Below are 24057 nucleotides of genomic sequence, written 5' to 3' on the forward strand. Positions count from 1 at the left end.
TCCATTGCGTGGCCACGGTTGGGGGGGAAGTGGCTGCGTCCACGGGGGTGTGGGATTCTTCCCTCTCCCCTCCATCGGAGCTTGCTTCCTCCGAGAGGCTGAGGGGTTCCTCCCTCGTTTCTCCGTCGGCGCTTGCTTCTTCTCCCCGGGAATATTCCAATTGGTTCTCTCTCTCTCCTCCCTCCATGTTGCTGTAGGTAGGAGCTAGAGAAAGTAGGTGATTCAGTACAAATTGTCGGGTTCTCTTCTCCCAGTTGTGCTGTGGGTCCGTCTCCCAAAGAAAGCACCAAGACACACGCGGGTAGACTCCAACAAGTTTTATTGTACTGAATACCAGAACCTTCTTTTGTGCCACATATATAGGGACTCTCACATACCAGAGGGTCATTGATGTTTTATGGCCGGCCTGCTTTATGGCTGGCATCTGTTCTTTGTCCGCTGAGCAGAGATGTCAAGGATTGGAGATCCTGACACTCCTGCAATATACACTTACTCTCATCACTTTTTCAGTATCATTCATACTGTGAAAAACTTCAAAAAGTGTTCTTGTTGAGCCACTTTGGAAAACAAGTCCAGAAAATTGTTATTTTAAAACCAGGCAATATAATAATTTGTACCAGCACTTTGCCATCTGCATTGGCATAATAGTGGTATCAGTGATCTCGAACTCACAGATCATCTTCAACCTCATGGACTGTTCTGCACTTAAAAGTCAGAACTGACCTTGTGTGAATAAAATAAAGCCATACCCAAGGCGTTTGATCAGGATTTGAGAAGCTTGTGTTACACAACTAATTGGATGGTGCTGAGACCACGAGCATCTTTGGTACGAAACAGCAGAAATTGTTCTGATGCTTATTTTGTTCTATGAATGTGTGTATGGGGGGGGGAGGAATCCTGCAATAGTGGAAACATAACATCTGAAATTAGAGCAGCACCTGTTATTTTATTGGAGATTTTTTTCCTTAATTTCTCTCTAGGTCAAAAATACGCACAAATATGTGATTCAAATGTAATTGTTTAAAACCGTTCTTGCTCATTAGTCTATGTGAATTTTGGCTGAAAATGTCTATATCCAGGACATTCCTTTTTTCTGTCAATCGTCCCCCGAACAACAGTGATTCCATCAATCTGTAGGGAAAGAGGAAATGGGAAGCCTGGCCAATTCTGCTGTGATAACAGCTCCTCCTGTCTTAGAATTGTTTTGTTTCCAGCTGGTCATGCGAACTGTGATGTGACTATTGACACTGGAGCCTGTTTGTTTTCCTCTTCCTTCCCCCTTACCCGCTTTTTCATTCTGGCACACAAGAAAAACAACTGACTGAACTGCTTCCCTTTTCTAATACAGTATATTACTTCGACCATATATTGCTCTTTAATGCAATGGCTCATCATGGGCCATGGAGCTTGGAACTTTCAAGCAATTTTTGAAATAAATAGTTTTTATGGAACTCTGGACACCCAACCAAAATTACCCCAAGAATACAAAAAAAAAAGTAGATTAAACAGTAAGGCAGAGAGGACTGTAACCTTTTTAATAGGTGAATTTCTCCTCTAGCCTGGGGCATCTGGAGTGTGGCCCCAAGGTAATAAAATAATAATAATAATAATAATAATAATAATAATAATAATAATAATAATTTATTTATTTATTATTGCATTTATCTACCGCTTTTCTCACCCCTGGGTGGGACTCAAAGTGGTTCACATCAAATAAATGGCAAAATTCAATGCTTCACATATAATAACAACCTATTATAATAGGTGAATTTCTCCTCTAGCCTGGGGCATCTGGAGTGTGGCCCTGAGGTAATAACGTAATAATTATAGTAATAATAATTATTTATTGCATTTATCTACTGCTTTTCTCACCCCTGGGGGGACTCAAAGAGCTTCACATCAAATAAATGGCAAAATTCAATGCCTCACATATAATAGCAACATATCAAGTTGCTGCTAACGGTGAGAGAAAAAAGGTCGAACATTGTGAAAGCCACCCACTGCATGGCTATCACCCTCCTCCCACCAGACTCAAATCAAGGAAGGGCTTCATGAGAACCACCACTCCTCTTGATGTTCCTCCAGCAACAGCAAGGGTGTCCCTCTGGGCAGCTAAACCTGGCAATTCTAACTGGATGGCCCCCCAAGAGGGTCTTCCTCCAGGGGCAAACCAAGAATGGGCAACTTGGAAGTCCCTGAACAGACTCAGAAGTGGAGTGGGCAGATCAAAAGACAACTTGGCAAGGTGGCACTACCTGGAGGAATCCTCCACCTTGTGTGACTGTGGAGCTGAACAAACAACTCAGCATATGTATGCTTGCCCACAATGCCCTGCCTCATGTACGGAGGAGTTGTTGTTTAAAGCTACAGACAATGCGGTTGCTGTTGCCCGCTTTTGGTCCAAAACTATTTAGTTGCTTGTGATTTCTTTTCTATTTTATTTCCATTATTTGAAATGTATTTGCTGTACCAATGCTTTTGACACGAAATAAAAAACACATCTAAAAATCAATTACATGTGACTACAAATTGGACCATTAAAAAATTACAAACCATCAAACATAAACGTAAAACATTTTAACATTGCATTGATCCCGAGGTTGTCATCTGTCTGCTCCATTATTGTGATCATTCACCAAATGCTTGTTTGCATAACCAATTTTTAGTTGTTTTCTAAACACCATGAGGGAGGGACTGATCTAATCTCACTGGAGAGGGAGTTCCACAGCTGAAGGACCACTACCGAAAAGGCCCTGTCTCTCGTCCCCACCAATCAGGCCTGTGACAGCAGCGGGACCAAGAGCAGGACCTCCCCAGCTGATTTTAATGCTCTAACTCACTCATAAAGAGAGATGTGTTTGGATAGGTAAGCTGGATTGGAACCATTTAGGAATTTATAGATTTATATTTATATTCCGCCCTTCTCTCCAAGGGGACTCAGCATGGATTATATCATCATCATCATCATCATCATCATCATCATCATCATCATTTAATTACTTATTAATCGCCCTCCATCTACGATGCTCTAGGAGATTTACAAGATAAAATTGTAAAGGATAAAAATATATACATACAAATATTGATAAAATTAACATAGATTAAAAGCTCTAGTAAAGAGCCAGGTCTTGAGTGCTAGGGTAAAAGGCCCTAACTCACGCATGGCTCTCATATGGGGCGGCAAGGCATTCCATAAGGCAGGGGCAGAAATAGAAAAAACTCTGCGTCTGGTCCTTTCCAAGTGCACTTCTCTGTCACGACCCAGGCTGCAGAGCACCAATAACCATACACAGAGGCCAGAATCTATCTAATATCTTTATTGAAGGAATATATAAAGTTAATAAAAACAAGTGTAGAAAATAGTTCAGAATTAGACCTTTCAGGAAAGGTCAGAATTAGTCCAAAAAAGCAATGTCCAATAAGAAATATTAAGGTCCAAAGTTGTAATCCAATAACCGAAACACTCACTTTGCCAAGCAAAGTGAGGGGAGATGACAAGGTCCTTTAGTCCATGAAACTTGAGCGAGGCTAGGAAATAACTTGATACTTGAAACAAGGCTTGAACGTGGAACAAGGTAACTAAGAACAAGAACAAGGTCCGTGGAATAACTTGATAAATCCGTGGAACAAGGCAAGGATTGATCCTGGGAAACAAGGCAAAGTCCGTAGATAAACAAAGGCTGGGAAGCAAGGCGAAGGCTGGATAGCTAGGCAAGGCTTGAGCAGGAGCGAGGCTTGAATCGGAGCGCGCTGTCCAGACACAACTCGCTCCGTAGGCTGACGAATTGACTCCGCGAAGTTACTACGCGGGTAAAACACCTAAATAGAGTCTAGCTTTCCCGCCGAAGCAGTTCTCTGGGAATCAGAACCGAAAGCTAACTCTGAGACCAGATGTGAGACTCCCCAAAGATTCTCACGAGAAGCAGTCTTAATTGGCCACATTCTTAGCTGCAATCCTTGCACTCCTGCGCGAAGCTGAATCCAAACTTCTCTGTTGTTTACAAAACTCCCGGCGCAAGAATACGGGAGAAGTAGGCTCTGGGCTTGTTTGACATACTTCTGGGAGACAACTTTCTTGCAGGTGCAAGGTTCCCAGATCTGCCTGGGAAAGATCTGGCTGAGAGGAATCCAGTTCAGACTGGGAAGGTAAAAAACCCAAGTTTTCATCTTCATCAGGAATTACAATGTCCTGAGCAGGACTACAAGGCCCATGGGTCATCACACTATCCCCCTCCTCAAGGCCCCTCCCAAACTGGGGCCCTCTCCCCGAGGCGCGAGGTCGTGGTTTGGTGGGATAGGTCTGATGAAAGCGACGGGTTAGATCAGGAGCATGGACTGTGGAGGCGTCTTCCCAAGAGCGTTCCTCAGGGCCAAAACCCACCCAGTCAATGAGATATTGTAGGCGGCGGCGGTGAAAGCGAGAATCCAAAATGTCCTCAACCTCGAACTCCTCCTCCCCATTCATCAAAACAGGAGGGGGGGCCGGTTGGTCTGTATCAGGTCGCACACCATCCGCCGGAAGGAGCAGGGAACGGTGAAACACTGGGTGAATGCGCATTGAACGCGGAAGTTGGAGTTTGAAAGTCACGGGGTTTAATTGCGCCACCACTGGATAGGGACCAATGAAACGGGCATCTAACTTCCGGCAAGGGCGGTGGGAGGGCAGAAAGCGAGTGGACAGGAAAACCCGATCTCCTACCTTGATTTCGGGGCCCGGCTGGCGATGTTTGTCAGCGTGGCGTTTATAGTCCTCCTTGGCTTGATCCAGTTGCTGGAGCAAAAGTTGTTGCACCGCTGTGAGTTCCTGCAGCCAATCCTCTGCTGCGGGAACCTCTGAAGTTTCAATGACAGGGGGGAAGAAACGTGGATGGAAGCCGTAGTTTGCAAAGAACGGCGTTTCTTTTGTAGAAGCTTGAACTCCATTGTTGTAGGCAAACTCAGACAGTGGTAACAGAGAAGCCCAATTGTCCTGTTGATAGTTTACATAACAGCGAAGATACTGCTCCAAAGTGGCATTGGTGCGCTCCGTTTGCCCATCTGTTTGGGGATGATGAGCTGAAGTTAAGCGAGAGTCTATGCCCAATAGTTTTTGTAGTGCCTTCCAAAAACGAGAGGTGAATTGAGATCCACGGTCTGTGACTAAACTCTTGGGCAATCCATGTAGTCTGAAAACATGTTGAAGAAATAGATCCGCAGTTTCCTTGGCCGTGGGGAGGCCTTCGCAGGGAATGAAATGGGCTAACTTGGTGAATAGGTCCACCACCACTAAGATCGTGGTGAATCCACAGGAAGGTGGTAGGTCAGTGATGAAATCCGCGGAAATTATTTCCCATGGGCGAGATGGGGTAGGAAGGGGGTGTAAAAGCCCTGAGGGCTTCTCCCTTCGTATCTTGGAGCGCTGGCATACTGGGCAGGTGTTGACATATTTTTCCACATCCTTGCGGATCTTGGGCCACCAAAAATCCCTTAGGATCAAATGCATAGTTTTAAATAGTCCGAAGTGTCCTGCTGGTTTGCAGTCATGACACAGACGAAGCGCTTTTTCCCTGCCCGGTCCGGGTGGGATATAAACATGATTTCTATAGCAGAGCAGCCCATCTTTAAGCGAAAAGGGAAAATGCAGACCTTGGCGAAGTTGGTCCTGCGCCCAGGCATCTGCTTGCTGACTAGCCCTGATTTCTTGAGCACAGATGGGTCCTGGAGTAGGGGAAGTTGAACCAATGGGAATGGATTTGGTGTTCCCCACCGTGAGCGTGGCAAAGTTCTCAGGTTGTAGCAGTTGGGATTCAAAGGTCTCCTTGCGTCCTGCAGCGTATTCCGGTTTACGTGACAGGGCGTCTGCTTGCTTGGTTTGGGCTGGGGTCACATAATGGATCTGGAAGTTGAAACGTTCAAAGAATAAAGCCCAACGTTGCTGCCTCTGATTTAGTTTGCGGGCAGTTCTTAGATGTTCTAGATTACGATGATCAGTGTGGACTTCAATGGGAAATTTGGCCCCTTCTAGCCAATGTCTCCAAGTTTCAAAGGCTGCCTTTATGGCCAGTAGTTCTTTTTCCCAAATGGTGTAATTCCTCTCTGGTGTGGTTAGTTGACGAGAATAAAAGGCACAGGGGTGGAGGTGATCTCCCACCGGTTGTAAGAGTACAGCCCCAATTGCCACATCAGAGGCGTCCGCTTGCACCACAAAAGGGGTTCCAGGATTTGGGTGCTGTAGAATTGGCTGGGAGGTGAATAGTTTCTTTAGTTGCTGGAACCCTTCCTCTGCTTGATCAGTCCAGCGGAAAGGCTGCTTTCCACGGATGCAGCTAGTGATGGGGTCGGACCAGCGGGCAAAATCTGGAATGAACTTGCGGTAGTAGTTCGCGAACCCCAAGAAACGCTGCACCTCTTTCTTGTTAGTTGGCGCCCGCCATTCCAATACTGCTGAAACTTTGGCTGGATCCATGGAAAGCCCTAGAGGCGAGATGCGGTAACCAAGGAAATCTACCTCTTGTAGATCAAAAGCGCATTTTTCCAGCTTGGCATAAAGTCCATGATCCCGCAATCGTTGTAACACCATTTTGACGTGGTTCTCATGTTCTGATTGTGATCTGGAAAACACCAAAAAATCGTCCAGGTAGATTATCAAGAACCTGTCTAGATAGTCCTGAAAAATGTCATTGACAAAATGCTGGAACGTTGCGGGGGCTCCGCATAAACCGAAATTCATAACTCGGGACTCAAATAATCCGAATTTGGTCTGGAAGGCGGTCTTCCACTCGTCCCCTTCCCTGATGCGAACTAAGTTGTAAGCCCCCCGAAGATCCAGCTTGGTGTAAACCTTGGCTCCTCGAAGCCGATCCAGTAGATCCGAGATTAAGGGCAGGGGATAGCTGTTCCGCTTGGTGATATTGTTCAATGCTCTGTAGTCCACCACCAAGCGTAGTTCCCCTGACTTCTTCTTCACAAACATCACTGGGGAGGCGGCTGGGGATTGAGAGGGTCTGATGAATCCCTTGCGAAGGTTTGTCTCTAGGAATTCCCTGAGAGCTTCTTGCTCTGGTTCAGTCAGGGAGTAGAGATGCCCTCGCGGGATCGGGGCCCCCTCCACCAAGTCAATGGCACAGTCATAAGGTCTATGTGGGGGTAATTTTTCGGCTTCTTTCTCATTGAATACATCCCAATACTCGGAGTACTTCTTTGGCAAGGTGATGATGGGCTCGGTGTCTGTGGCATGGCATACCTTGGCTACGAGGCAATGGTTTTGGCAATACGGTGAAGCAAACTGCAGTTCTCTGTTGGACCAGGAGATGTTAGGGTCGTGGAGAGTCAGCCATGGAATTCCCAAAATCACAGGGAAATGGGGGACCTCGGTAACAAAGAAGGAAATCTCTTCCATATGTTCCCTTATCCACATCCTGGTGGGTTCCGACCACTGACTTACGGGGCCCGTCTTGAGGGGACGGCCGTCTATGGCTTGCACCACACGGGCATTCTTGAAATCATGATATTGTAATCCCAGAGAGTCGGCATACTCTCTATCGATGAAATTGTTGGTAGCTCCAGAGTCTATCATGGCGTGGATCATGACGGGTCCCCTTTTTGCTGACCATAATGTGACCACGAGAAGGAACAGGACCCCGGTTGGCGGCTCTTGGATGGATTTTTTGACCGGGTTGGCGAGCCTCTCTACACCCGGTCGTTGGCTTCCCCCGCCGGCTGTGTGCCAGTCGGCTCAGACGCCTTCGTCTCCGTGGAGGACGCCGCCGCAAGACGGGCGGCAGGCTTCCCTTTGGCTGGGCACTCTCTGGCGAAGTGGCCCCCGTTCCCGCAGTACCAGCAGAGGTTTAAGCGTTGACGACGGGCCTTCTCGGCGGCATCTAGTCTGGGACGCACATTGCCCAACTGCATCGGCACCTCCTCGCCTCCTCTGGGGTATGGGGTTGGCGGTGGGGGTCTCCACACCGGACGTGGCTGAACGCTGGCGGGAGCGGGGGGTTTTGCCCCGGCTCTACTGCCCTGGCCTCGAACCCACTGTTTCCTGTTGGCAATCATGACTTCAGCCCGTAAACATTGATCAATGAGTGCCTCGAGGGTCTGGGGAGGATCCACCTTGGAGATTTCTTCCAGCATTTCAATGTTGAGACCCTCCCGGAATTGTCCCCTGAGGGCTACATCGTTCCAGCCGGTGTTGTGGGCCAGCACTCGGAACTCGGCTATATACTGAGACATAGGTCTGTCTCCTTGGAAAAGGCGACGGAGTTTGTGACCGGCTGCCTCCAAATTGTCCTCGATTCCCCAAGTCTCCTTGAGGTGGTCCAAGAAGTGTTGCGCTGATCTTAGGTGTGGAGAGACTTGGTCGAACAGTGCCGTCGCCCAGCTGGCCGCTGGCCCGTCTAGAAGACTGTAAACCCATGCCACTTTGATGTCTTCTTGGGGAAACTCGGCAGCACGGGCCTCCAGATAAGCTTGACATTGGCGACGGAAGACATGAACCTTAGAAGCTTCTCCAGTAAACTTGGTTGGCAACGCCATGGCCGGAAGACGAACTCCGCGTTCCTTCAAACCCCTTATTTCTCCATCCTGTGCATTGAGCTTATCACGGATTCGGTCCACCTCTTCCTTGTCGATGGTGTAGGTAATCGGCTGGCCGCTCGGCCCAGGTACGACTCCGGTAGACATTCTGGCCGAGGTTAATTGGTGCTTAGGGCGGCGGAGTCAAACTGTCACGACCCAGGCTGCAGAGCACCAATAACCATACACAGAGGCCAGAATCTATCTAATATCTTTATTGAAGGAATATATAAAGTTAATAAAAACAAGTGTAGAAAATAGTTCAGAATTAGACCTTTCAGGAAAGGTCAGAATTAGTCCAAAAAAGCAATGTCCAATAAGAAATATTAAGGTCCAAAGTTGTAATCCAATAACCGAAACACTCACTTTGCCAAGCAAAGTGAGGGGAGATGACAAGGTCCTTTAGTCCATGAAACTTGAGCGAGGCTAGGAAATAACTTGATACTTGAAACAAGGCTTGAACGTGGAACAAGGTAACTAAGAACAAGAACAAGGTCCGTGGAATAACTTGATAAATCCGTGGAACAAGGCAAGGATTGATCCTGGGAAACAAGGCAAAGTCCGTAGATAAACAAAGGCTGGGAAGCAAGGCGAAGGCTGGATAGCTAGGCAAGGCTTGAGCAGGAGCGAGGCTTGAATCGGAGCGCGCTGTCCAGACACAACTCGCTCCGTAGGCTGACGAATTGACTCCGCGAAGTTACTACGCGGGTAAAACACCTAAATAGAGTCTAGCTTTCCCGCCGAAGCAGTTCTCTGGGAATCAGAACCGAAAGCTAACTCTGAGACCAGATGTGAGACTCCCCAAAGATTCTCACGAGAAGCAGTCTTAATTGGCCACATTCTTAGCTGCAATCCTTGCACTCCTGCGCGAAGCTGAATCCAAACTTCTCTGTTGTTTACAAAACTCCCGGCGCAAGAATACGGGAGAAGTAGGCTCTGGGCTTGTTTGACATACTTCTGGGAGACAACTTTCTTGCAGGTGCAAGGTTCCCAGATCTGCCTGGGAAAGATCTGGCTGAGAGGAATCCAGTTCAGACTGGGAAGGTAAAAAACCCAAGTTTTCATCTTCATCAGGAATTACAATGTCCTGAGCAGGACTACAAGGCCCATGGGTCATCACATTCTCTAGGACCCGGTACATAAAGTAAGTCTCGTTGGGATGGTCGTTGCGACCTCCGATGATGGGAGAAGGAGAGACGGTCCCTAAGGTACGATGGGGCCGGGCTGTGGCGCAGCTGTTGAGCAGCTGCCTTAAATCACTCTGACCATGAGGTCATGAGTTCGAGGCCAGCCCTTGGCGGGGTGAGCACCCGTCAATTAAAAATAAAAAATAGCCCCTGCTCGTTGCTGACCTAGCAACCCGAAAGATAGTTGCATCTATCAAGTAGGAGATAAGGTACCACTTATAAAGTGGGGAGGCAAGATTAACTAATTTACGACCTGGAATGAGGAAGTGCCGTCAGTGTGGATGATGAAGCAGCTGCTCCCCCCTGTGGCCAGAATCGAACATCCCCTCAGAAGAAGGTTAACTTGCCTCTGCGTGTGTCTCTCAGTCTCTGTTTGATGTGTTTATGGGCATTGAATGTTTGCCCTATGTGTGTTATAATGTGATCCGCCCTGAGTCCCCTTCGGGGTGAGAAGGGCGGAATATAAATACTGTAAATAAATAAATAAATAAAGGTCAGAACTAGCATCTTATATAGACCACGGTAATCAGTTGGAAGCCAATGCAGATGCTGCAGCACTGGTGTTATGTGGCATTTCATGGGTGTTCTTGTGAGTAGCCTGGCTGCCACATTCTGAACAATATGAAGCTTTCGGGTCGTGGACATCGGAAGGCCAACATACAGGGCGTTGCAATAGTCCAGCCTAGACGTGACCGTGGCATGGATGATTGTTGCCAGCACCTCATCAGATAGATAGGGTGCCAGTTGCCTCACTTGTCGTAGGTGGAAAAAGGCCTGTTTGCTGGCAGCAGCGACTTGAGCTTCCATTGTCAGCTGCGAATCTAAAACGACACCCAGGCTCTTAACGGTAGGTGAAGGAGATAGGGCAGCACCATCGAAGGTGGGTTGCAAGTGGGTCAGACCAGTCGAGCGGCCAGAGAATCTCAGTCTTCACCGGGTTCACCTTCAGTCTACTAGCACATAGCCAGTTCGACAGAGCCTCCAGACATAAGGTGAAATTGTCTGATATTGACATTACTCCAGGCTCCAAGTGCAGAAGGAGTTGGGTGTCATCCGCATATTGATAGCAGTCTAGGCCGAAACTCCGAACCAAACTAGCAAGGGGTCTAACGTAGATGTTGAAGAAGGGAGAGAATTGCACCTTGGGGTACCCCACATAGGAGTGGAGATCTGTCGGAGACTTGATCCATATACTCCACGCATTGGCTCGGGTTTCGCAGAAATGAGTTGAACCAATTGAGGGCCTGACCGCGAACTCCGGACATGGTGAGACGGTGAATCATTAGATCATAGTCAATGGTGTCAAATGCTGCGGTAAGGTCGAGAAGTACCAGTAGCACTGATCCGCCGCTATCAGACTGGCGACGAAGTTCATCTGTAATGGCAACCAGGACTGTCTCCGTCCCATGGCCAGGGTGGAAGCCTGACTGGAAAGGGTCCAGGCCGGCTGTATCATCCAGAAATTGTTGCAATTGTCCCAGTACAGCCCGCTCTATCATCTTACCCAAGAATGGGAGGTTGGAGACAGGACGATAATTGGCAAGGGTCATGGGATCCAAGCTAGGCTTCTTTAGCAAGGGACGAACCCTTGCCTCTTTTAGGTTGTCCGGGAAGACCTCCTGTTCAAGAGAGCCTTTGATTATATTACAGTATATAAACAAACACAGGCAAACATTCAGGGCCTTGTTACAATGAGACACACATACACAGTCAAAGGCAAAGACTTCTCCTTTCATTTCCGGCTCTGGAGGCGGTGCTCATCTCTGGCTCTGGCTCTTCTCCAAGCTGGGGAGCCTGCATTGTCACCTCCTGGTTATGTGACCATTTACTCCTTGGAACATCTTTTTGCCTTTTCTTGCCGAAGCAGTACCAATTTATCTACTCACATTTGCCTGTTTTCAAACTGCTAGGTTGGTAGGAGCTAGGGCTAACAGTGGGAGCTCACACCAGCCTTCGGATTCAAACTGTCAACCTTCAGATCAGCTGTTCAGCAGCACAAGAATTTAACCCATTGCGCCACCGCAGCCCACCCCTGAGCTAGGTTTCACTTTGAGCTAGGCCAATGGATTTTAACTATTTCCTATACCTGTCAACTGAATAAATATCGCCAAAGACAAAGAACTATTTTTAAAAACTCTTTATTAACAAATGGTGAGTCAGAGTTAATGTATTAAAAGGAAACTGGTACAGTGTAAGTTCCTGTTGGTTTCCAATCTAGTGACTCATCAGACCTTTGTGAGTCATCAGATGCAATTTTTCCCTATATATTTGCGAAACCCTAATAATAAGGCTACACAACAAATTATGAAAAAATCAGTTTAGTGAGAAAAAAAGAAAGAAAGGAAAGAAGGAGGGAAGGAGGCTTAGTTCTTATCTTACCCATTCTCAACATAAAGAAATAATGGCCCTCAATCCACCCTTGAGCAATTTGGAGCCCGTTTCCCAACCTCTCATTTGGTCATCCACATCCTTACAGCAATAGAAATCATTGCAACTAAAGATTGCTTTCATTTTTTAAAGAACTGCATTAGTTAAACTTTATTTGTTGCTTAGTGTCCTGTTTGCATGATGGATGATTCAGAATGAATATCTATCTATATATACACTATATAGTAAATGCTGATCACGATACTGTGGATTTATTTAAAGAAATTGTTCTTATATCTCAGGGGTAGCATATGCTGTGAGAGCATCAAGGTACAGCCGTTGCTATGGTGACTGCTCTTTTTAGAAACTAATAGAGAATTCATAGTGTCTTGTATATATAAAGTAATTCAGTGGTGGTTCTGGGATATCAGAAATATAATATACATTTGATTCGAAGAATGGCTAATCCAAAATTTATTTCATGTGCCTGGACTGGTAGGTGCAATTTTCACAGTTGCATTTCAAGCTGCAATATTATGTAGAGTCTCTTGTGCTTACAGCAATCTCACGCTTGTTTTCAGTCACCATGCCAACTGAAGTACTCAAAGTGACATGGAAAAATCTAAAAATAAACAAGATTTTAAACTTCAAAATCACGGTAAAAGAATTGTTGAAATACTAAAGTACAATTAGCCTAGCACAGCAAAATGCCTTCAAAAAATCAGTCCTTGGTGAAAAATCCATATGTTACACTTTGCATAATGATTGAGAAGTTCTCATTTTAAGTTGTAACACTGGAAAACTGTAAGGGAAACAATATAGTGATTAGAACAGTGCTGGCAAGTAGACAGATCTATCTTATTATAAAGATGCAGCAACAGAAATAGTTATGTGATACTCAAAACAAACCAATTTGAAAGGAACTAATGGATAGCAATGTGATATTACAATAGGGCATGGATATAAATTAATCACCCACAAGTATTTTAGCATGTTAACATTATATATATTCAGGCTCCTTCTACACTGCCATATAATCCATATCATCAAAGCAGATGATCCACATTATCTGCTTTGAACTACATTATCTGAGTCAAAATATAATCCAGTTCAAAGATGATAATCTGGATTTTATATGGGAGGGTAGAGGGAGCGTAGGTAATACTTTGGTTCACAGACCAAATATATGCTTTGCTTTGTCTCTTCCTCCACAGTAGTGCTGCTGCTCAGTCGCATAGTCGTTTCTGACTCTTTGTGACCTCATGGACCAGTCCACACCAGAGCTCCCTGTCAGCCGTCGCTGCCCCCAGTTCCTTCAAGGTCAAGCCAGTCACTTCAAGGATACCGTCCATCCATCTTGCCCTTGGTCGGCCTCTCTTCCTTTTTCCTTCCATTTTCCCCAGCATCATGATCTTTTCCAAGCTTTCCTGTCTCCTCATGATGTGGCCAAAATACTTCAGCTTTGCCTCTAATATCCTTCCCTCCAGTGAGAAGTCGGGTATTATTTCATGGAGGATGGACTGGTTGGATCTTCTTGCGGTCCAAGGCACTCTGAGGATTTTCCTCCAGCACCAGAGTTCAAAAGCGTCTATCTTCCTTCGCTCATCCTTCCTTATGGTCCAGCTTTCGCATCCATAGGTTACTATGGGGAATACTATTGCTTTGACTATGCGGACCTTCGTTGCCAGTGTGATGTCTCTGCTCTTCACTATTTTATCAAGATTGGCCATTGCTCTCCTCCCAAGAAGTAAACGTCTTCTGATTTCCTGGCTGCAGTCTGCATCTGCAATGATCTTTGCGCCTAGAAATACAAGTCTGTCACTGCCTCCACGTTTTCTCCTTCTATTTGCCAGTTATCAATAGGTGTAGTTGCCATGATCTTGGTTTTCTTGATGTTTAACTGCAACCCATCTTTTGAACTCCCCCCCCCCAAAAAAATAGTAGATTAGTTGTTTTGCCAGTTACTCCATTTAACAGTGTGTTTGTTATCTCAGATATAGTTAAAGGATGTACCTGACCAATAATTTCAGATCAAAAGTACCAAGTAAAGCTTCTACCAAAAAAAGAGAGTAATTGCTTGAAAATTCACCCAATTATATTTAGGATTTCATCAATTGTTCTTTCAGAAATGCCCATAATAATACATGATTCTAGTGCTAACCAAATGTTCTTCTCAAATTAATTGGATATAAGTAAAGACAAGTAAAAGCTTTTCCCCCTCCCTCTTTTCCTCCTTCCCTTCGATTTTATACCCCCCTTCAATTATATTCCAGACTGGTTTATGGAAAGAGAAAAGAACACTGTGTTTATGTTTCTTTGAACATCTAATGAGGCGTCATGTTTCATTGGAAAAGATGATCATGCTTGGAAAAGTGTAAGAAGATAGGAAAAGAGAGGGACCACACCACAGGTGGATTGATTCCATCAAGGAAGCCACAACTCTGACTTCGCAAGATCTGTGCAGGATGGTTGATGAATTGGGATCTTGGTGGTCTGTCATTCATAGGAACACCATAAATTGAAACTGACTCAATGGCAAATTAACATCAGTGTAATTAAAACCTAGACATGAAAAACAATTAATAAAGACTCACAAAAACAATAAAACAAACTATAACAATAGGATTAAAATGTTATCTAGGTAACTCAGGATAATAACTCTATACACATAATAAAAGTGAAAATCTGTATGTCTGTATGTGGCAAGGATGTCCACTTACACAGACAGCCTCCCGCCTCTACAAACAACTTTAACCCACATCACTGAGGAGCCACCAAAGCCTTCCCTCCACTGATATTGTAGATTACAGTGAGCACCACATCCCAGTGTTCCTTTGTTTCCTTCTCCATTGGTGAGGAATTTGCATGACCCCACCCACTGCCTCTCCCTTAACCCTTTCCTATTCTTTTATATGGCACACAGCAACTGAACATACTAGGCAGAGAGAGGTTTGAGGAGAATTCACTATGATTTATAGGTATTGTAGGCACTGAGATGTATATTTCACCTGCACCCCCACCAATGATGGACCTGAAACTCACTTGGCAGACAGACTCAACACAGCCAACTTTGCATACTGGTGGGGTTTGGGGTGATTGACCTTGACATCCAGGAGTTATAGTTCACCCGTATTCAGAGAACATTGAATCCATCTGATGACAGATGAGGATCACATTTGGCACACAAATTCAACATGGTCATCTGGGAATACTGGTGGACTTCAGGAGTGATTGATCTTTAACTCTGGGAGTTATAGTTCACCTGTATTTCAGGAGCCCTCCCAACCCCACCAATGACGGATCTGGACCAAACTTGGCACGCAGACCCAACCCTGCTAACTTTGCATAGTGGTAGACATTGGGGTGATTGACCTTGGCATCAGAGAGTTATAGTTCATCCATATTCAGTGAATACTGAACTCAGCAAGTGACGGATTTGGACCAAACTTGGCACACAGACCCAAGATGGCCAACTGTGAACACTGGCAGGCTTTGTCAGTGATTGACCTTGGCATCAGAGACATATAGTACACCCATATTCAGAGAATACTGAATCCAGCAGATGAGGTATCTCAACCAAACTTGGCACACAGACCCAACATGGCCAAGTGTGCATACTGGCGGAGTTCGAAGAGAGTTGACCTTGGAATATGGGAGTTGTAGTTCACTCTTATCCAGAGAACACTGAACCCAGCAGATGACGGAACTGAACCAAACTTGGCACACAGACCCAACATGGCCATCTTTGAATACTAGTGCGGTTTTGGCTGATTGGCCCATGATTTTAGGAATTGCAGTTCACCCGCAACTTTATGCATTTTCTAATGGGAGGAAAGACTGGCTTTTTTTCTAATAACACCTCAAAACAAACAATGCCTTTTTCGAATTACCCAGGCACAGCAGTGGTCGCCAAGCTAGTTAAAAATAAAACTTACCAGATGGTAAAAATACAGTTTTTAGGTGAGTTTTCTTGGGGAGAAGCATTCCACAGATTGTAGGGGCTTTATTTGAGTCGCTACTGAGTATATGACAAGAAACAATGATCTCACCCCAAGATCAACCAGCACTTTGAGCTTAGCCTGGAAACAAAAAGGAGGTTAGTTTATTTGGCACAGCATCAATGTAATATAATCACAATGCCCAATTCTGGTTAGTAAACTAGTTAGGTTATCTTGCATCTGCACTGTGTACTAATTGCAGCTTCTGAATAGAGTTTGAAGTAGGAATAGCCATGAAGGAATCTGGTGGCAGTAAGAAAGGTCCAAGACCTTTTTGCAAGAAGAAAATGCAACTTGCATTGAAGATTTTCACATCTAAAAGCCTTACAAAGTATTTCCAAGAAATACAGCTCACACAAGACAATGCGTATTTTAAAATGTAAAGAGCTGAAGTGTCAATGATTCACAATAAATGCACCTGAACTTGCTTTTGTCAATAGGCGAACATTTAAAATGCTTCATGTTAGGAAAAATGGATTAGCAATATACATGAATTTCACCTTGGAAAGAAAACCAAAGGTCTCACAGTTTGATACAAAGCAGCAATAAACAGAAAATACAGGTAGGAGTTACAGAAACACAATTAAAATGTTCACATCCCTTTATAGAATTTAACTTTGAGATAAAATTTAGAGAGTGAAACGCTGTGTGTGTAACCCTCTGTATGAAACACAGGACTCTTTCTAAAAAACTAGTAAGAACTGCATGTTTTATACGCAAATACAGAGAGATTGTGAAACTGACTCAATGGCAAATTAACATCAGTGTAATTAAAACCTAGACATGAAAAACAATTAATAAAGAGAGAACTGATATAGAAACTCTGATGTTGAGATATAGAAACTGATGTTGAGAACTGATATAGAAACATGGCAAATTCCTCCCGACTATATTGACTGCACAAACAAATGCACAAGCCATATCACACTCCTAATGGAGATGTCCAAATGAATAGAAGTCAGAATGTGCAAAATTTATTCCTCTGTTGGGCTCCCGTGCAGTGTTCTTTCACTGCTTAATGCTTCCCAGAAGGCTTAACTGAGGACTTATGTATTACATAGAAAAGGACTCTGGTATGCACAAAGGTTAATTTAATTCAACCTAATATGAAAATCCATCACTGCAATTTGGAAAACCACCTCCAACTCTAGGCAGAGGTAATGCAATCCAGGCATTTATGAGCGCAGGTGGTGATTTCAGCCAGCTGTGCCATTGTGGTGTAAAAGAATTCCTTGTTATATGGATAGGCACCTCATCAGCTGAAGGGAATGTAAGGATATGCACACTAAACAAGCCAGTTGAAACATCTGTTGCACTCATAAATTTATATGAAGCCATTCAGCTGTATAGAATTAAAATAATTCTTTACTAACACTTACTTTAATAAACCATAAAAGAGGTAGGATTGCAAATTATAGATGCTGCTTGCATTTTTAATTCAAGCTGAATGCTTAGTCTTAAGCTGAAACACTGATTCCTCCTTCTCCCACATGCATCATAACATTGTACTTCTTTTAGTAAAATTATGAATAATTTACATACAGTCTCCTTTGGTTGGACAGATGTTACCATAGTCATCTAGAAGTTATGTTAAAATCTGTTTATGAAACAACTGCTGGGTGAACTGTCAGTTTTGACTACAATTCTGTAGTTTTATGAAGAGGGCAAGCAAATGACAATTCTAATTAATTGAGAACAATATTGACAAACTTCTACATATACTACAATTAATGATTTCAGATAGTCATTCATACTATTACTTTATCTAGCTTAGTTGTTGGGTCCTTTCATCCTCTATGATTTACTGCATCATTTTAGCAGTCGACTTCAAATCATCATCTCCACATCAAGAAAAACAAGGGGAAGGCATAAACTTGCATTTTAAACTATCACTTTCAGCTTACAGTGCCCATGACCAAGATTTAAATTGCCATGGAACAGATGACACTCAAAAGGGCCCTTCTCATTTGGCCTAAATAAATGTGACTTCCTGTGATACATCCTCTTTGATTTTGCCTCTGGTTCAACACCTTGCATTCTTTCTTCAAATACTTTCCCTATTTTTAACATTAATTTTATTTCCTTTTAGAATTACCAATTATAATCTTTTAATCCACCAACTTTCACAATACAAATATAGCAATATGTTAAATAGTTGTGAGTGTATATGCCATAAAGTTGCATGTCAGCTTATGGCATTTTCTTGAATTTCATAGGATTTTCATAGGCAAGAAATATTTGAAGATGCTTTTGCCAGTTTCTTTCTCTGAAACATAACCTATAGGACCTGCTATTTGTTGGTGCCCTGTTAGGACTGACCCTGCTTTAAAATGAGATAGGATCTGGTGCCTTCAGATTATATAAGAAAAATAATATGTGAAATGGCTATGTATAATATACATTATCAACTTACCTGATAATAATGGCAAGTATTCTGTATCGGTTACTTAGTTAAGTATACTTAAGTAACCTCCTCTCACTCAGCTGCCCCCACCCGCCCTCTCATCATCTGATAGAAACATCATTCAGCCGTGATGTGATCTTGCAGAATGGACCTCTTTTTTCCATGTAGCTGATGTCTGCTTAAAGTAAGAATGTGCAGGGTTAAAGATCACAGCAACAGTGTTTATTAATATGAAATAATTACCTAGATTTACACATCAGTAATTGTTCCGTTTTCACAATGGTTATTTAGTCACAACCAGGCCCTCCCCCCGAAATTTTTCAAGTTATAAAAAAAATCTCGTTTACTCATGAATTTTAACTGGTTAACCAAATCCCCATGCTAAGTCTATGAGATGCAAAACATTAAGAGTCCCTCCAGGCACTATCTCAAGCAGATATTGACAGGTTTGTAGCGGGGAGGGGTATGTGCTAGGGGTTCAAACCCCCCCCCCCCGAAATTTTCAAAACCCCTCCCGAATTTTTTTTCTCGCTACGGCCCTGGTCACAACTACGACATTACTGCCATGATCCTAATCCTCCCAACCTACTTTACCAACCTTCATAGGTAGGAGGTCCAGTTTGCTGATATTGAAGCATTACTGAATTATTTTTCCATCAGATTTTAGGAAGTCTGGCTAAATTAAGTAGCTGATACAGAATTCTGGCTCATCTATCTACCTACCTATGTATCCATCTAACCATCTGGCTGTAGTTTTTTGATAGTTGTGTTATTTTCCAGTGCCTGTCTAGCCAAAGATACTGTGATTCCTGGGTTTGTTTCCTATCTTCGTTGAGTTGATACTGTCACTACTGTCCTAGCTTCAAACGAGTTCCTGGGGTGTTTGTTTAGCTGCTTACTAACAAAATTTATTCATTCCTTATCACCTCTGAACTTGATTTTAATGTATGTATAGAACCACCCAGAATTTAGAAATCCAAAAAGAAGGAGCAAAGGGTGGATCTATACTGTTGACAGATTAGCTTCTGGATGGATCAGATAGATGCTGTGGAGGTGGAATTCAGACTACCAAGTGTCACTGAACGTGGTTATATGCTGCTGGATGGCCACTCTTACTACCCCTCTATCCAGGCCTGTAGCCGGGGGGGGGGGGTAGGGGTTCAACCCCCCCCCCCCCAAATGTTTCAGGTTAAAAAGAAACCTGGTTTACTCATGAATTTTAACTGGTTAACCAAATCCCCATGCTAAGTCTATGAGATGCAAAAAATTAAGAGTCCCTCCAGGCACTATCTCAAGCAGATATGGACAGGTCTGTAGCCGGGGGGGGGGGGGGCTTAAGGGTTCAACCCCCCCCCCAAATTTTCAAAACCCCTCCCAAAATTTTTTTTCTGGCCACGGCCCTGCCTCTATTCTCTATGTTGAGGCAGCTTCACCCCTCCCCCGCTCACACAACCATCTGTCCCCCCATCACCCCCCCTCCATTTGGGCACTCGGTCACTGAAAGGTTCTCCATCACTGCCCTAGATACAAAAATGCACAGCTCCAAATCATCAGCTCAGAAACTGCTGTTCCCTCTGTGGGTTTCCTAATGTATGCCTGAAAAGAAGCAAGGAAATTGTTAAGTATCCATTCATTTCTCCTGCTGCTTTTGGAGAAGAAGAGAAGGGCTTTGGGACATAATTTGATGTTTTAAAAAGATATGTGGGTTTTTTTTCAAATATTAATCTTCCAAAGTCTATTCTCAGATCCAAATCACCCTCCTCAAACTGCTTTCCCCTGAGAGGAAGTAATAATCCACCTTTTCCTCCAAATATTTGCATGTAACAAGCCAATCTAACTCCACTCACAAACTGTTTTTCATCCAATTTTCACTGATCTTCCTGAAGATGGGGCTGTTTTCTTTTGAATAGATCATTGGAGGAAAGAACAAAAAACATTTCCACTTTCTCTAGGATTCTTGCTCTGAATCTTGAATACATTTATAGGTTGTGCAGGCAATGAGAAATGGTAAGTTACATCCACCACCCCTCCTCCTTTCAAGATGAAAAGTTCAGAGAAAGGTAGAGCAGACAACGTGTCATGCAGTTGGATAGATTTAGACACGGAGCGAATTTTATTTAAGCTAGTGTTACCTTTCGTCAGCTGAGGAACACGTCTCCTAGTCGCCAGTTATAATAGGTAGCTCTGGAGGGATTATACAAGTATGTGCCCCATGCTTGTCAAAAAAATGGGGAAACATGTTTGCGCAGCATCTTCTAGTCTTTCTACAATTGGCAGTTTTTGAGGCGACTTCAGAATGTGTTTTGCATACTAATTAAAGCCATTATGGCAGCTTGTCAAATCACTGTTTGGGGTAAGGTATATTTAAATATTGTCTGCTACAGCCTAAATAACCTCTCTTTAAATGCTCTCAGCTTCCAGAATAGTATACATTTTATAGGCCTTTGCTTAATGGCATAATTGCAGTGATTGACAGTAAAATATAAAAATGTTGGTTCAGGGTTATTTTATGGGCAATGTGCCGTCGCGCCTGGGGCTATAAACTCTTAGTGAAAGAGGCATGGACGTGACATCTTTCCCCAGGGGATTGCTTCTTGCCCTCCTTTAGGGAAGCTGGAACTCCCAAGGACCAAAACACTGTAGTTAACTCAAAACTGGGTTTATTCTTCACAAAGGGGGTAAAAGAAAATATACATTACAGTCTTTGATTGTTTAAGTCCATGAAGCTTGTCCAGATCCCTCTTTCTCTGGCTGTGAATGCCGGAGCAAACTCAGCCTCAGTCCAATGACCTATATCTGAAGACAAGAGTCTTCCTCTGTTGCCAAAGGACTGATGTGAAGGCGCTTGAGACTCCTCAACATTGTTCAGGTTGGCCCTGAACATGAAGTGTGAGTCCCAAGGGTAAGAACCTCAGAATTGGTGCTGAGAGGTAACTTTTGAAGGGCTTTTTGAGCCAAGCCTCTCTTTCACGTCCATCCGATAAGAGAACTTGCTGATGGAATGAAAAGAGGAAACACTGTCCTACTTCAGGAAGAGGTGGAGCCAAACAGTTTTGCTGAGTGAGCAATGTAACAGGTACAAACAACATTGATTGACAGATATAAATAACCAATCCAACTACATCTACAGGGTAAGGGCAAAATCAGGCATGATACAGCAATTCAAATCTTGCAACTTATAGTTCCAACACATAGATGGCGCCACTCGCGCCGTCACACTCCCGGCCTAGATTTCCGGACTTTCGGAAATCTAAACAAAATGGAGTTAAATACCTTTAACTCTTATAACTTTAAGACTGTACGTCTTGTGAAAATAACTCAACCATGTCGCTAATAGGCCTGTCAAATAAAAAAAACCTTTTCGTTAGAGATGACCTTAACCTGGGCCTTGCGCACTCTATTGTCAGAGCTAGGATATAATTTTGACACAATACCCTAAGCCCATTGGTATCTAGGAGCATCTTTGATTAAGTAACACCAAATCCCCAACCTTTACGTTGGCACCTAACAATCCAAAACCCATAATTTCTTAGGGCAGACTGAGTAATTGACCTTCCTTGGTATTTGACTTTTGTGTGGAAATGCTGTGTCAACAGCAGAGCTATGTGGCTATGGTGTGGCAAAATAAAAGGATTTTTAACACAGGATCTAATCTTTGCTCTTTTTAGTCTACCTCCAACCCTAAGGAGACCCTCATTGTCCAGGAAGGGGTTCAAGTCCTTTAAACAACTATTTTTGGGCAAGGATGCTTTTCTTTCTAGACAAGCTATTTCTTCTAAAAAACACTGTCTTTGAGTGGATCTCAGGATGACTGTTGAGGCTTTTGAAAGATCTTGGGGCTGAATTGCACCACTGTTTTTTGTAGTGATGTAATGTATGAGCCTGGCAATGGCTGCCTGAAGTCTAGTCCATTTTGAAAATCTTTCAAACTTGGCTGGATTTAAACCTTGCCTTGATAAGTCTTGGCCATCGATGGTAGATTTGCAGGACTGAATTTCTGGCAACTCAGTGTCTTTGAGCACGGAGATGCTTTCTGGAAAGGAAGGATTTTGAAGACATTTGGGTCCAGTGATCCAGGATGACTTGGACAACTTTGCGGCTGATGTTCCTCGGGATGTCACATCTGCCGGATTTTCTGAAGTGGATATGTAATGCCACTGCTCTTCTCCCTCCGCACACACGCTGGCTGGTTCAGCGTAGTTGCTTTTGAAGAGGTCTTCCACAAACTGGGTGATCTGGGTCTTTACCTTTGGATCCTTTAGCATCCTTCTTCTTAAGGACAGGAGACGATGAAGGGCAACATCTCTGTTGTTGGGTAGAGATGGTCTTTCCCGCTTGAAAGGTAAAGGTGCTATCCAATTACCTTCAGGGTCTTGAGTGACTTGGCTGTTCATCATCTCAAGGAACTTCTGTTCATTTTTAGAGAAGGCTGTTTGCTCATTTCTCTCTGTGACTTCGATGATGGAAGAGTAATCGGGCATTACTCCCTGGCAGCAAACTGAGATGTGGCTGGCACATCCTTGCATTAGTGAAGGCCTTTTAGTGACAGGCTGGAACATCTTGTTCAGGCAGACTGGGCCTAACACCGTCCATCCTAAAGGCAACTGCTGGGCCATGGGTGAACCCTTAGGACCTTCAATCTGGTTGCTAACACGGAACAGTGTGGGACAATCTGCACCGATAAGCATGACGATGTCTGTTTCCAAGTCCAAAGCTGGAATTAGATCTTGAATACCTTTGAGATGAGGATGGGCTTGTACCACCTCCTTCGTGGCTATCTGTTCTTTGTTCCTGGGAATCAGGCTGCATTCTTAAAGGTCAGGAAGATCGTACCTGACCTTTTGTCCAACAGGCGAGATTTTGAACTTTGTTGCAACTCTGCCATTCATCTTATTCTTTCCGGAACAAGTGGATATGGTGTAATCTATTGTCTCGGTATGAAGGTTGAACATGTCGAAGAACTCTGGGGTTGCAAGAGATGCATCACTTTGGGCATCCAAGGCGACGTAGACCCTTTTCTTATTCCACGGCTGCTTGTCTGGATACACCTCTGCCAGGCAGATTGGGTGGCAAATCCTTGGCTTGTGGCTATTTTGACAAAGCTTGGTGCAGGCAACCGCAGGAGCCTTGAGGGCTACCTGAGGTTCTGTAGGCTTTTGGTCTTCTTTGGTTTCTTCTTTGGTAGGAGAATTTGACTTTGCTTTGAATTGAGGGGAATCGAAGTTGTGCATTGCAGAGCAATGCTTGATGCTGTTGCAGTGTTGGCATTTAACCTTTTCTTTGCAGTCTTTGGAGAAGTGAATAGTGGCGCCGCAGCATCTAAAGCACACCTTGGCCTTTTGAATTATTTGGAGTCGTTCTTTGTAAGGCTTCTTTGCGAACTCTCTGCATTCAGCTAGGCTGTGTGGCCTTTGATGAATGGGACAGGATATGGTGTTGTTGCTGACTGGTTGAGCAGAAGTTGCAGGAGTTGCGTCTGTCATCTTGACACTCAGGTTCCTTCTAAGATCTTTGCCCTGGGCTTTGTCTTCTTTGGAGGTCTTTTCAG

General features: G+C 44.0%; 1 protein-coding gene across 1 annotated transcript; it reads right to left on the reverse strand.

The window, feature by feature from the left end:
* Positions 1 to 11862: 11862 nt before the first annotated feature.
* Positions 11863 to 23310, reverse strand: LOC134299179 (uncharacterized). Its single transcript, XM_062981205.1, has 3 exons — positions 20642 to 23310; positions 18519 to 18687; positions 11863 to 16186 (listed from the first exon to the last, which is right to left on the reverse strand). Exon 1 carries the CDS (start codon positions 23195 to 23197, stop codon positions 21977 to 21979), a length of 1221 nt encoding a protein of 406 aa, XP_062837275.1. The 5' UTR covers positions 23198 to 23310; the 3' UTR covers positions 11863 to 16186; positions 18519 to 18687; positions 20642 to 21976.
* Positions 23311 to 24057: the final 747 nt, after the last annotated feature.

This window comes from Anolis carolinensis, chromosome 5, assembly GCF_035594765.1.
Source record: "Anolis carolinensis isolate JA03-04 chromosome 5, rAnoCar3.1.pri, whole genome shotgun sequence".
Lineage (NCBI taxonomy): Eukaryota > Metazoa > Chordata > Lepidosauria > Squamata > Dactyloidae > Anolis > Anolis carolinensis.